The sequence below is a fragment of the Lathamus discolor genome, chromosome 5, assembly GCF_037157495.1.
Source record: "Lathamus discolor isolate bLatDis1 chromosome 5, bLatDis1.hap1, whole genome shotgun sequence".
In the NCBI taxonomy this organism is placed as follows: domain Eukaryota; kingdom Metazoa; phylum Chordata; class Aves; order Psittaciformes; family Psittacidae; genus Lathamus; species Lathamus discolor.
The window spans coordinates 9,967,652-9,981,163 of NC_088888.1; the positions used below are offsets into that span (position 1 = coordinate 9,967,652).

The following is a 13,512-nucleotide window of genomic DNA, read 5'->3' on the forward strand; positions in this document are numbered from 1 at the left end:
AATTAAGGTGTGCTTTGAGTCCCTTATATGAAAAGTATTACATACACACAAAGAACAGTTTAATGCAGGGTAACTCAACCTCAATACTCAACACGTATACGAAGGGAGAACCTCAAAGGAACAGACTTTTGCTCAAGTGAAGTATTTGGTATTTTCTCCACCCTGCTGCTCCGTTTCCCAGTTTCAGGCTGTTCTATGCACAGATGTTAGTTTGTACATTTACCATTTGAGGTGTTTTTCCTCTCTCTAGATAACACAATTGGAAACTTGGTATGACCTTTCCCTGAATATGCTCACTAACTCAGAGCACCTGCAAAAAGATAACTAGCAAGTTATTGATAAAAGACGAGGTATAACAAGGCCTCTCTTCTCATTACCATGACCGATGTTACTACTTACACTTTTAACTCGCCTGTACAGGGGGAAACAATGAAATTGGGTGTATTTCTTGCCATCTTCCTAGAATAAATTTTTAGCTCTTACAAGACAGGAGTCAGATTCCACAGTGGCTCTTACTAGCAAAGGTGTTGATTCTTGCTACTACATTTCAGTAGGCTGCCTTAGCCTAACTGTGTAACGTGTGTGGAAGAGTGGCATCAGGGTACATTGCACCTGTATTTTTAATGATCTTAAATGTTAGGTATGCCTTCTCCCTCGTGTCCTGTGTCTCCTGGGGGGATGCTCACCCCCCTGCGGAGATGCTTTAAGGAAGCTTTTACAAAGCTGTCGGGCAGGTGAGAGATGAAGCCTGAGCCAAGTTTGCACGCAGCATCACAGAACGGGCTGGAGGGGACCCGACCAGCCCCTCGGGCCGGCCGGATAAGCCGGTTTCGAGGCTCGTTCACCTCGTCTCGTGAGTGGCCCAGGCTCGCACGGCGGCCGGGCACCACCATGGGGCCTCCAAAGCCCCGCGACCCAAGCGCCGCGCCCCAACGGCTTCTACCGGCCACACGGCCGTCCACCCACCGACTGCCACGCCCTCCTGTGATTGGCTGGCGGGCCCCGGGCGGGCTCGGCCGGAGGAGAGTTCTCCGCCATCCGATTGGCTGAGGCTGTTGCGTTTAGCGCTCCGGTTGGTTGCGAGAGACGCCATTTCGAGTTGCGCGGCGGGGAGGCTGTGGGGTGAGGGGACGGGAAGGGAGCAGAGTGCGTCCGGGGCTGTGCCGGAGCCTCCACCTCTAGTGCGGGGAACTGAAGTATCGTGATCATAGCCACACGTGAGGGGCTTCTCTGGGGTTTATGTGGAACTGACTTATAGCCGGACAGCCGGGTAGGCTGCTGTAACCTGGCCTCAGGCAGCCCTGTGCTCTGAGGAGGGACCCACGGAAGAAGTAAACGCATTTACTCCTGCCTAAACATCCCTTTCTTCACACCCCATTTGTAATCTTGGGTTACAAATACATAACGTCTGTTTCCTTGGCCATGCCTTTGGTATGTCCCACTCGAGGGTTAATAAAACAGTTATGGTTCTGCCGCTTTAATTCTATTAACGTTCCTTAAAACAATGCACAACCACAAACTGAAGGGGACAAACAGATTTTTTGGTAGACCCAAATAAGCTGTGAGGGGCTATGGTGACCTGTTTTTTTACCCATTTTTCAAAATTTTGAATGGAAAAAGATGGAAGGCTCCTTCCACTGAAAAAAAAAAAAAGTTTTACCAAATGAGAACCAAATTAAATCCAGATAGCTGGTTTAGGGCACCAGACTTGGATGATTAGTACTGAATACGGTTAATTTTTGTATCGCCTGATATACCAGCCTGACCGAAACAGTTCATTTGAACAAAAGAAATAACAATAACTACTGCTCTGACTATATTTGCGGTTAATTTCTTCTTTTTTTTTAACAGGAACCTTTACTCGCCAAAATGAAGCAGAATCTGGTCTGTCAGACACCTCCCACTGTCACTGTTCGTGTTAAATCAAGTGCATCCAGATCACATCAGCAAAAAAACAGTATCAGACTGAAGTGGTCTTCTCTTAAAGACCACGAAGAAAAATGTGAAAAAAAGGCTTCTACTCATAAAGATAAATGTCCAAAGGGACCATGTCTGGTTATTCAGCGCCAGGAAATGACAGCTTTCTTTAAACTATTTGGTAGGCTACTAATGATAGATATCAATGTATTGACTGAACAGTGGAAACTATTAAGCAAGTATGTTTTCTAAACTTGATGATTTGGGGAGTTCTGACATAAATACTAACGACCATGTTTTTGTCTAAATGTATTTTGTTGGTGTATTTAGTATATAAATACTTAATGGTAAGTTAAAAATACACAAGGGGCTAGCAATGTGATGAAAAAGTATCTTTTTAAATTACAAGGAAACCTAGGTGGTAGGATACATCCTTTTTATGATCACTTCCCTTTCCTATTTTTTCCTATATTTCAACAAATACATGCGAAACAATGTACATCTCATTTTACAAAAGGCTCGGCTCCCATTCTTACAAACATGATATTTATTGTGGGAATAAGCATTTAAGGGGAGAAGTGGAATGGGAAGAATATCCAACGAGTATTCTCTGCATCTCTTTTGCATTTGTGTCTCTTTCATATACAGTTTTGTATTTATTTAATTTAGTGAAGAGATTTAATAACGGTGGAAGAGTACACTTGGGTTTTATTTGAACTTTGAATACAGAAGTCAATCAGAGTGAGTTTATGGAAATCCTGTTACAGTACATGTTCACAGACAGTGATGCACTGACCACAGATAATCAAGTATTGCCTTATAAAGGCTGTCAGGTCATCAGGGTGCAGAGATCTCAGCAGTCTTATCAGAAATAATGGAATTACTGCAGGAAGAGTTTTTTAATTCCTAATCTTTCTCCCATCAGTTTCTCTGCTCCCTGCTGGTGGGTCTAGCTTCTTTCTGTTTATGTGGTTAATACCAGGAATGTCTTATTTACACAGACTTTCTAGCAGACTTTCTGCTGGTCAAAATGCTACACCTTTCTTTTGTTTTAGATGATGACCTAATCCAAGACTTCCTTTGGATGGACTGTTGCTGTAAAATTGCAGACAAAGTAAGTGTATTTCCTTATTACTTAATACAACATATATTGAGTGAAAAATCTGCCCTCAATCACTTGATACCATAATGCAAATACAGACCATAATTTTTTTTTCTAATGTATTTATATAGAAGCTTCAAGAAACTCAGTATATGCTTTACTCATTGTTAAAAAATTACGGAACTATCTTGGTGCAAGATACATGTGTGAAATATTTTAGGAAATTATATACTGAAATAATATATTGATACTTTATTTTACATTTCCAAACAGTATCTCTTGGCCATGACTTTCGTTTATTTTAAGAGGGCTAACTTCAGAATAAATGAGCATACCAGAATCAATTTCTTTGTCGCTCTGTAAGTACTTTTAAATTCCCTGGGTTTATTAGCATAAGCTTGGTGTGATTTTATCCCTTTGTTTATGCCACTGATAATTATGATATACGACAAGACTTCTCACATGAGCGCGTAGTTGCTTGGGTTCTATATGAAGTATAGAAACATAAGCTACATAACTATACCTAAACAATGCAAATTAAACATTCTTCCTCTGACACCACCTGTGTGGAACAGGCTTGAGCAGCAGCGAGGGGATGTTTGTGTTGGTGCAGTGATACACTGTGTGGCATCATGCCTACCAAACTAAGCCTGTGAACTTTGAACAAGAAGCACATGCAGGACAATACACGGCAACATGTATGTGGCTCACACTGCCTGTTACAAGACTCTATTTTGTATCTTTGGCAGCTTTTAAGTCATTTGTGCTCAAATGTTTCATCGTGATTTTCACCTCAGGAGTAACTATTATTCTGTCAACTTGATTTAAGTAAACTGTAAAAATGTTGCTAAAGAATTTCTGAGACCTTTTGTGAACAGTTCTGAAACTTCTATACTTTGAAACAGAGGTGCTTTACCAAGTCAATATAATCTCTCAATACTTGGCTGTACCTACAGAGTGATGCAGGATTTTCTTTCAGAAGAGCAAGAGGATTAGAAAGGGAAAAATGGCTGGGGGGGGGAACGACAGGGGATGACGACGACTAGAGGGAATACTGGAGTTAAAAGCAAGTGAGAAAATAGGGAAGAAGACTAAAAATTGTAATTTTCCAGGTAAACAAGAGTTTAGTATCAGGTGGATCCAGAGGAAGTATTTTCCTCTTGTCTGAGAAGACAACCCAGAACCAGAAGTAGCACAGAGTGAAGGAAGGGAGAAATATAGACATTAAAAGACTGCGTTAAGGTTTTAATTCATACAAGAATGGATACCTGTATTTAGTTGTTTACTGCTAATTTAATGTGAGCAATATAATTTTTCAAGAATTGCTAAAAATCCATAAAGTAGAAAATGTAAAGTTTAACATTTTGTAAGATAGTTTTAAACATTATTTAGGTAATCAGACACTATTCCATTTTAGAGCAAGGATACCTTTCTAGTCTGGAGAAAGTTGTCAGGATATGTTAGTTCTTGCATTATCTACTCATTTAGGAGCCTCTAGGGTAACACAATTTTTCTAAGAGTTTAAGTTTTTATTTACCCAAAGGATGCATATGGAACTTTCTGCAGAACAGAAATGAACACTATTAGAGAGGGCTATATGTTGTTAGCAGTTACTCGGACAATACTGGGGAAAAGGATTACTTTACTATTATGTCTTTTGATATTAGAAATCATACTAATACAGTGATTTAAGATTAATATTTACAACCACAAACATACATGTTTGAAGGTATCTGGCAAATACAGTTGAAGAAGATGATGAAGAATCAAAGTATGACATTTTCCCATGGGCTTTGGGAAAAGCCTGGAGAAAGCTCTTCCCTGATTTCTTAAAGTTAAAAGATGAACTGTGGAGAAGAATTGACTACAGGGCTATTGTAAGCAGACGCTGCTGTGAAGAGGTAGGGAGGGGTTTAATCTTGTAGATGATGAAAGTGTAATAGTTAATACTAGCTAACAATCTTGCTCTAGTTCATATAATTTCTTTTTTACAGTGTGTAGACAAGCCATGGGAAAGAAAAGATGCAGCTAACGTGTAATGGCCCATTTATCCTCTATGATTTACTTTTCTTCTGCATTTAAAATACATTATTTAAAACTATGCTTTTAAGGTAAACTAGAATATTTTACACTACGAAAAAGTGCTAAAAGTGAAGTTTTTATTGACAAGAATCTTTCTGCTTTATGCATAATTTTTATTTTAAATTTACCATTGGTTGTTTCCCTTCATTCACTTGAGAAATACTTCCATGTGTGTGTATGTGCTTTACAAATTACAACTTTGTGCATAAGTAAAACCTTCCAATAAAAATCCTAGCACTTCAGGTAAAATTTTAATGCTTCAAAATGAATAACGTAACTTCAATTGGCTTTTTAAGATAAGGGTTTTTCATTGCATTTAAAATAAGAGAATCAGAAGAATGCATTTTTAATGTTCTCTACTATAAGTGCAGTATTACAAACCATGTTTTCCAAACCTCTGAGGAAGGGAAAAAAGATATTCCTCACTTTTTCAGGTGGAATGTATTTGTCTGGAAAAGCCCTGTCATGTTCTAAGAACATAATGTTTACTACAGATAGTAGAAAAGAAAAATCTCACGTACTCTAGAATCGCATCTCTGGGGATAGAATGAGATGCTGATGGGAAAAGTGCAAAGAACAAGGCAAGTACAGAATGCTTTCCCCAGCACACCCTCCCAGCTGCCAACCATCATTAGTTCAGTCATGGCGTGAACCAGAAGATCCTTCTACTTGATATTCAGTAGTTAGTAAAAGACGTTATCTTCTGTCCATCATAAGAAACATAAGCTTATATTTGGGATGATTCACATGAATATACAAGGCTGTCAACTGTTGCGTTTCCAGATCTGATTCACAACTGGTTTATTTGCTTGTGCCTACGGTAGCAAACTTTCTAGTGAGACAGAAGCAGACAGACAACAGATGATCCCCATTTCAGCTAAGTAGCATTTATTCTCTGCCATATTGGATCCCTTGTTTTCCTGTTGCTGTGGTTGTTTGGTAGGTGATGGCTATTGCTCCAACACATTATGTGTGGCAGCGAGAGCGTTCCATATGCCACAGCGGAGCTGTGAGAAACTACAATGGTGATAAAGCACAGCTGCCCCGAGGACCAAGTGCTACTCCTACAGACTGCCTGCTTTGTGGTAAGAAAGGAAGATTTGTACGACTAGGATTATCATCATCTTCCTCCTCATCTACTGAGATTTTGGAGATGGTGGAATTACATTCATCACAGAATTTGAAGGACACCACTGCAACTGAAAAAGTGCTCGTTGACTCTCCTTTGAATTACACCCAAGGTATAGTTTAAAAATGGCAAATAATTTTCAATTAGTTTAAGGCAACTGAGGCCATATTTAGCCTTCAGACTGTAGGGACTACTGTGTCCTTGGTATGGCAAGGCATGATATCTCTGCATGAGCAGGCATCCCTGTTACAAATGCAGTTACCTTGGCAGAACTGTGCCTTTACTGCCATAGTTTCCATTTTCACTTCTTGCCTCTTGATTTCCTGAAGTACCACCTGCTTTGTATTATAAGTCTCTTCAAATTGTCTTTATCTACTACAGTAGATTTGGGGTTTTGTTCAGTCTATTTAGGCACTATTACTATTCCTGCATTAGAAATTAAATTGAGAATCCTATTTTAAACACATAGGATTGGCTAGAAGCAGCAATGAAAATAATGGAGTGTGTCACATGAGTGAAAAGGCTGTTGTTGAGAGCACCATTTTTAGAAAAGGCAGGCTGCTCACTTGCTGTCTTCAGTTTTGACATGTTAAACCACAACTCACATTTTCCTCCAAGTGTATCTCAGTGTTAACAGAGTTTATGCAAGATTTCCTTGTAAGACTGGGGTATGAGTATAAAGCAATACAAGAACTGAGTCTGAAAACTGTTTTATGTAATTGAATCTCTGCATATTCCAAATAGCGTTCTGAGCCTCTGTATAAGAGGCCTCCATTACATACAGCAGTTATGGGGCAAATGCTCATAATTTAATTAAGAGTAGAATACACCCGAGATGTAGACTTCATGCACTTAAGCACTGCAGCCTTCTTGGCATCCTTATTTAACATGGGTTTCCAGTTAATTATAGCTCTATTTTTCATTTGTATGTGTTCTAATATCAAAATTTTAACTATTATAGCTGCTACTTCTTTTGACAGCTTCAGTACAACTGTGATTCTCAAGGAATCCCTCCACTTTGAAAAATTTGGCATTTGAATCTTCCTCGAGATACAGAAGTCACGTGTCTACAACACATCATTTAATAAAGTTAAACATCATCACACACTTAACATGTTATATGGAGACTTATGTGAGGCCCTAAAATACTTAAAAATCTGTTACTTAAGGGGTCTTGCTTTTGATATCTGACAAGGTCAGGGGAAAAAAGAAAGTTTGACTGTTTGGGAATGTTTTATATAAAGCAAAGTTCATAGGAAACCAGGCAGCTTTCAGCATAGATGTTGTAAATGAACCAGAGTTCTGTGTGTCATCAGTGGGTTTTTTTCTTGACATAAGCACAGCTTTATCAAGAGAACAAATTCAGTAAGTTTTTGTTTCTTTTACAGTTGTGCTTTAAGAAACTGACAGCCACCAGTTGGTAGCCAGTGAAGTCAGAAGTGGCCTCACTTGCATTTCAAATGACAGACCTGATCCATTATGTTCTTACTCAATTTTTTTCTCCTTATTTCTGGTAGACTGTCAGAGCCTGTCCAGCAAAAGGAGACTAGGTAGCACCAGTAAGCAAGACAAATCCATGGAGTGGTTTACAAGCAATGAAGAATGAAATACACCTGATGAGACAGAAACAAATACTGTGCTTTGCAAGACATCCTCTGTTGCATCACAGCACTATACCTGAGGATTCTGTTAAAACTTCTCCCTTTAAATAGTGGGTGAGGTTTCAAACCACCTATACCACCCAAATTATAGCCATCATTACTTTGAAGTTATACAACTGGCAAAATGTAGCAGCTACTTTGTAACATTTTATTTTATTCTGATACAATACTCAGAGTAGCAACTGACATCCCAGCAGCATCAAGCATGCAGTGGTCCAAACTTTCTCAGCTTGATAAGGAATGCTAATTAAAAAACAAAACAAATTACTACTTCAGTATTTCAATACACAAAGGTTATTTTATTATTATAAGTTTTATGGTTTTGTGATATAGTAATGTATCAAATGCTAGTACAAAACAACAGCATTTTTAAAAGTAAAATACCACTAAACATTTGAGATTAAAAAAAAATTTTTTAAGGGTCTCACCTGAATGAGCATCCTGCCAGGAAGACGGTCGAGCAACATAAGGCACCGAGCAGGGTGTTTCGGTGTCGTCAGAAAGTGGTTCTGTGAAAGAGCATTTTTTTATTAAATCTTTCCAACAAGTTCAAAACATAAAAGCAGACTAGAGCTGCAATAAGCATGGGTTATTTTCCCCTGACATACTTTCATCTTATTTTTGCTTCTGTCAGTGATTTGTTGTCACCTATCAACACATTCAGACCTCTCTACTAAGGATTTTTCAAATCTATTCTAGTATGAGGCATCTTTTTTGGATGAGCCAGAAGGGCACAATTACAAAACAGAGCACACTGGCAACATTTCTTCTATGGAGCCCTTAAACCCATCAGTATCCTCTAAAGCAGGTACAGGATGAGTAGAGGACTGAATTTTATTAGAAACATCAGTTTGAAAGCAGCAGAAGGGCAGTCATTCTTTATTTGCGGACTGCAATATATTTTCTATTTAGTCTAAATTTGTTTAATAAGATATTTAAACATAAATAACCATTAATATATCCTTTTTCAAATCTGACAAGGTGTAGGCTGGCCAAAGGCTTGTCTGTTCTTTACAGCAATCTCAGCTGACCTAGGGAAAAAAAAACCAAACAAACAAACCAACCCAAAAAACCCAACACAACTGCCTCTTCGTACAAACTTTGCCATCATTATATCCCTGGATTATCAAATTGCATTAACAGGATCTCTCATCAGTAATAATGTTCTTACCATTGTATTCACTTTCTGTAAGAACTACTTGATCCTGAATGTAGTTTTCTTCATATTCCTTTTGAAGTGTTTCTTCAATATTTTCTTGAGTTTCCACCACTTGGCTTGATTTGAAACTCTTGATTTTAGCAGGCAGCACCAGCCAGTCTCTATGAGTTACCTCAATGATCTTTTCACACAAAAAAGGGAGCCTGGAGGTCCGTATTCTGTCTAAAAGTTCAATAACCTGTGTGATGCTTTTGAAGAAATGCAAAGGATAAAGTAGTATTTTGAAAACTCGAATCATACACAGTTATTCTCAGTTCTGCTGCCTTTGTCACGTTCTCTGCCTTTGAGGTTACATGAATCCTTCAACTTTAGGGTAAAGGAGCTAATAAGCCAACTACTTGATTTGGAAAGCAGTAGTTGTTTTGAGGATATCTTTAAACTCCCATTGATTACAAGAATATTCCCAAAGTGAAGGCCAAAGGTTTTGGCCAAGTGAAATTTATACTGAGTGCAACTCCCAAAAGACAGAATTTCATTAAACATTTCATTGATGCTGGATGTATTCTTTTTAAAGATGTTTTGTTTTGTGACAATGTTCACTGATGCCCAAATAACTGTGTAAGTGCTAGAAGTAAATACTTACTTTGCTAGATACACAGCACACACACTGCCCTGTTTCAGACTTGGCTGTACAACAGGCAGAGCCAACTGAGGGTTAACCATATCCAAAACTACCTGTAAGAGGAAGACACAGTTTCCCAGTACATATTAATACAATCTATCATTTTTTCCCATAACAGTGCTTGAAAACACAATGTTCATCTATGGAAATTAACGCATACAACAGCATTATGTAATCACAAACCCGTTTTATTACTGCCTCTCAAAACCTCAGAGAAACGTGAGGCCCACACAGTTACAAGACAAAGACCTTGCTACTTCCAGATGAATCTGGAAACAGCAAGTAGCATTTCCAGATTGATTCCAGTGCAGTAGTCCCATGTTAACATTAACTTCTACTAATTCAATTCCATAATGTTGACATTAATAAAAAATGTTTAGAAGACTGCCTTTGCCAACACCTTTGGGTATTTAGTTTTCAAATGTAAAAATGAATAAATGTTCAAGCGCATCCTTATGATGAAGGTATCACAATGCAGCCTAAATGTCTAACTTGCTCTTTGTTTCAAGATTCACAAAGCTTTTGTCTGTGGCAGTTAATCCACCTTTTGCTAGAAAACTATTCTAACTGCAAACCAATGGGACAGGCAATATCTGATCTTCCCTGTTCGAGTTGTAAGAGAATGGTGTGTATGTGCTGTATTTTGTTTCTTTGCTCAAAGCATTTAACACAACTGTCACTTGTTTAAAGTGTTGCCATATGTGTGTTTCCTGCTTTACATGGCAGAATGGTTAACGTCTGGGTGTTTTCCCTGGCAAAATCTGGATATAGAAAGCAGGACGAGAGAGCGAGCAATGGCATTCCTTACTCTAACTTAGGCCTTTGTTACCTTGGGCGTTCTATATAGCTGATAGCAAAGTGTTTAAGTATTTCTGTTTTCAATAAGCTTATGTATTTTTAAATTTAATGTTTGAAATATACACCTTAGATACAAAAATATCTGTTTCCCAAAAATACAAGAACGTTTGTCTTTGCCTATAAGGCAGCAGTGATTAATTGTGGTATTTCTCTACAACAGCCACATCGGTCTTGAGTTTGGGAGCCTGTAACTGAAACCTTAAAAATACTTGTAATCTGACCAAAACCAACAAAATTAGAATGTTTCTGTCACTGATGAAAATCTGACTGTTTTTTCTCACATTCAACCAGATATGGGAATCCCACTCGAGTGTGAGCAGCTCGAGGTCTGAATTTATGCAGAGAAGATAAACATAAAATGGGAGGATTTTTTGGACTTACTGCGTCAAGTGTTAGCGATTTCATATCCATAGCTGCTGTTGAAATGTCTTTAAGAATGAAATCCACGTTATCTGGCCACTCTTCTGTATGTCCTATTTTCCATGCAGCACACCAGTGCCTGTAATTCTTCTTAGCTAAACTATGATGATCATCTCTGATTTCATAACTTATAACACGTCCTTTGGGCCCAACTGAAAACAAACAAAGACACCAGGGTTACTGCTTCTCCCTCCTGTAATAAAGAATTATAAAAAAGTAGTGTAGTAAATATCAGAAGTACACCTTTCAATTTTAACTTCCCTTTAGGGAACAATCACATATGAAACAATCAGTTACAATTTATTTTTTCTTTACATTTAAAACAAACACATGCAAATAAAGTGCTGGATTAGTTCTTTTACAGACTGAAATCCGTCAACCCACAAGTGAAATAAAGCTATAGTACTACAAACTGTTCCCTAGATGTCCTCCCAAACAACTCCTGCAGAAGAAGATGACTCAAGCATCTATGGCCCTCCCTGTCAATCTACGATTCTCCTGCTGGAGCTACCAGAGATACCAGCTGAGGAAGCTGCAGCTCTGGTCACTACAGACAGTGATGCTTCTGTTGTTAGTAAGGTTTTTGACAACCCTCATTTTCACGCATGTTTGCTGTTTTCCTTGCACAGTTCTTTCTTCTCCTGTTCTTCTTAGAGTTGGGGAGAGGCTGAGAAACCCCCCCCAGACCTGCTTACTGATTTCAGCTCCACAGACAAGTTTTCAAGTGTACTCTTTAATTTACACAGGCTTGTGTTATTTCCCTGTTATTTTTCCTAACTGTAATAAAATAATTTATTACTGAATTTAAGCATAAATTTCCTACCCAGAAGTCTATGGTATGAGTCCAGTACAGTGCTCATAAAGGAAGTGTTACTGGGATATCCAGGCGCAGAGAACAGGGTGTGTCTTGCTATATTATTTGATCCTTGTATTACTCTTGAGTTCTAAGACCTACCACACCATTAGCTTCTCTTTCTCCTTGCTACTTTGTAATGAGAGAAAGCAGCTGTCACCTATCAGCAGCTAAGGAGGTGAGGCTCTGTGGCTTTGTTGGACATTTTAAATGGGAGTCACCATGTTTTTTCCTTCCCTCACCCACATGATCCCACTGTAAATCCATTCAGAAATGTGTGACCCGACCCTCTCCCAGCCGCCCCTCCCTGCCCCCCAGAAGTCCTGCATCCCCCCTGGGGTCCCTAACACTGGAGAAATGTGGAGCTGATGGAGTGAGTCCAGAGGAGGCCACAGAGATGCTCTGAGGGCTGAAGCAGCTCTGCTATGGAGACAGAGAGAGCTGGGCTTGTTCAGCCTGGAGAAGAGAAGGCTCCTGGAAGACCTTAGAGCAGCTTCCAGTGCCTGAAGGGGCTACAAGATACCTGCAGAGAGACTTTTGATAAGGGCCTGCAGGGACAGGACAGGAAGGAATGGACTTAACCTGACAGAGGGAAGAGTGAGATTAGGTATCAGGAAGAAGTTCTTTCCTGTGAGGGTGCTGAGGCACTGGCACAGGTTGCCCAGAGAAGCTGTGGCTGCCCCATCCCTGGCAGTGTTCAAGGCCAGGCTGAATGGGGCTTGGAACAACCTGGTCTAGTGGAAGGTGTCCCTGCCCGTGGCAGGGGGTTGGGACTGGATGAGCTTTAAGGTCCCAAAACCACTCTATGATCTACAAGTGTGCTGCTTCTATGCATTATATAACCAGCTTCTTACCTGCTTTTGACAGAAACAAGGTCAAAGCACCAGACCCACTGCCAGCTTCCAAAACGGTGTCTCCCGGATGGATATCCATCATCATTAATATAGCACTTATATCCTGCAGGTGAGAAAACACCTGGCACATTACCAGTCTTGGAAACTAAGAGTGAGGTTCAGCCAGTGGCTGCTCCCGGTCACCAGCCATCCCAGTGAGCAGCCAGTACCTTAGGATAGGCGATAGTGGGCCCCCGCGGCATCAGCAGCACGTACTCCTCCAGCGAAGGCCGCCTCACTTGCAGCCGCACCCCGCCCGAGGTACGCAGCATCTGCCCGGGCATCTGGCCGATGATGTCTCGGTGGGGCAGGAGACCACCGTTGCTAGTCAACACCGAGCCCGCCACCAGCCGGCACATCAGCTTCAGCGTCCTGTTGTACTTCCTCCTCAGTTCCGCCAGCACCAGCTCCCCAGCGCGGAAAGGACCGGGCTGGGTTGCTGCCACCTCCGGAGAAGCGGCCACCCTCTCCTCACCAGAGGCCGGAGGAGCCGCCGCGCACAGCCCCACCTCCGCCGCTTTCTCCGGCGGCAGCATCCTCCTTACTCTCTCCAGCGGCGATAACGACTTCTCCCATGCCCTCCTCGGAGGCCTCCCGCCAGCGCCCACCCCTTCGCCGGAGGAGAAGGAGGAGAAGGAGGCGGCCCTGCCCAGCCCGCTACAAGCCCTCATGAAGAGAGAGGCGGCAAAGAAGACGCCCAGTGCTTGCCCGTCGCGCCTGCGCCGCGCACACCGATGACGCCACACATACACCGGT

General features: G+C 40.7%; 2 protein-coding genes across 4 annotated transcripts; one reads left to right on the forward strand and one right to left on the reverse strand.

The window, feature by feature from the left end:
- The first annotated feature begins 1,856 nt into the window (after positions 1–1,856).
- On the forward strand, positions 1,857–11,768 carry SPDYA (speedy/RINGO cell cycle regulator family member A). Of its 3 annotated transcripts, none has more exons than XM_065679700.1 (6): positions 1,857–2,098; positions 2,973–3,031; positions 3,293–3,378; positions 4,749–4,920; positions 6,045–6,342; positions 10,882–11,768. In XM_065679700.1, exons 1-6 carry the CDS (start codon positions 1,870–1,872, stop codon positions 10,920–10,922), a joined length of 885 nt encoding a protein of 294 aa, XP_065535772.1. In that variant the 5' UTR covers positions 1,857–1,869; the 3' UTR covers positions 10,923–11,768. The 3 variants fall into 3 exon arrangements, with proteins under 3 accessions (XP_065535772.1, XP_065535773.1, XP_065535771.1); XM_065679701.1 differs by having other exon boundaries at positions 11,375–11,407; XM_065679699.1 differs by lacking the exon at positions 10,882–11,768 and adding an exon at positions 7,748–8,047.
- On the reverse strand, positions 8,026–13,468 carry TRMT61B (tRNA methyltransferase 61B). The gene is made up of 7 exons (XM_065679698.1): positions 12,927–13,468; positions 12,718–12,820; positions 10,972–11,162; positions 9,694–9,785; positions 9,063–9,298; positions 8,320–8,400; positions 8,026–8,134 (listed from the first exon to the last, which is right to left on the reverse strand). Exons 1-7 carry the CDS (start codon positions 13,425–13,427, stop codon positions 8,091–8,093), a joined length of 1,248 nt encoding a protein of 415 aa, XP_065535770.1. The 5' UTR covers positions 13,428–13,468; the 3' UTR covers positions 8,026–8,090.
- Between the last annotated feature and the right edge of the window lie 44 nt (positions 13,469–13,512).

Coding starts and splice junctions, on each gene's coding strand:
- SPDYA (XM_065679699.1), top strand. CDS start 1,870: ATGAAGCAGAATCTGGTCTGTCAGACACCTCCCACTGTCACTGTTCGT. Junction 2,099..2,972: donor AGCTTTCTTTAAACTATTTG/GTAGGCTACTAA, acceptor CTTTTGTTTTAG/ATGATGACCTAATCCAAGAC. Junction 6,343..7,747: donor TCCTTTGAATTACACCCAAG/GTATAGTTTAAA, acceptor TATTTCTGGTAG/ACTGTCAGAGCCTGTCCAGC.
- TRMT61B (XM_065679698.1), bottom strand. CDS start 13,427: ATGAGGGCTTGTAGCGGGCTGGGCAGGGCCGCCTCCTTCTCCTCCTTC. Junction 12,821..12,926: donor CCACTATCGCCTATCCTAAG/GTACTGGCTGCT, acceptor TCTCACCTGCAG/GATATAAGTGCTATATTAAT. Junction 9,299..9,693: donor TGTGCTGTGTATCTAGCAAA/GTAAGTATTTAC, acceptor TTTCTTCAAAAG/CATCACACAGGTTATTGAAC.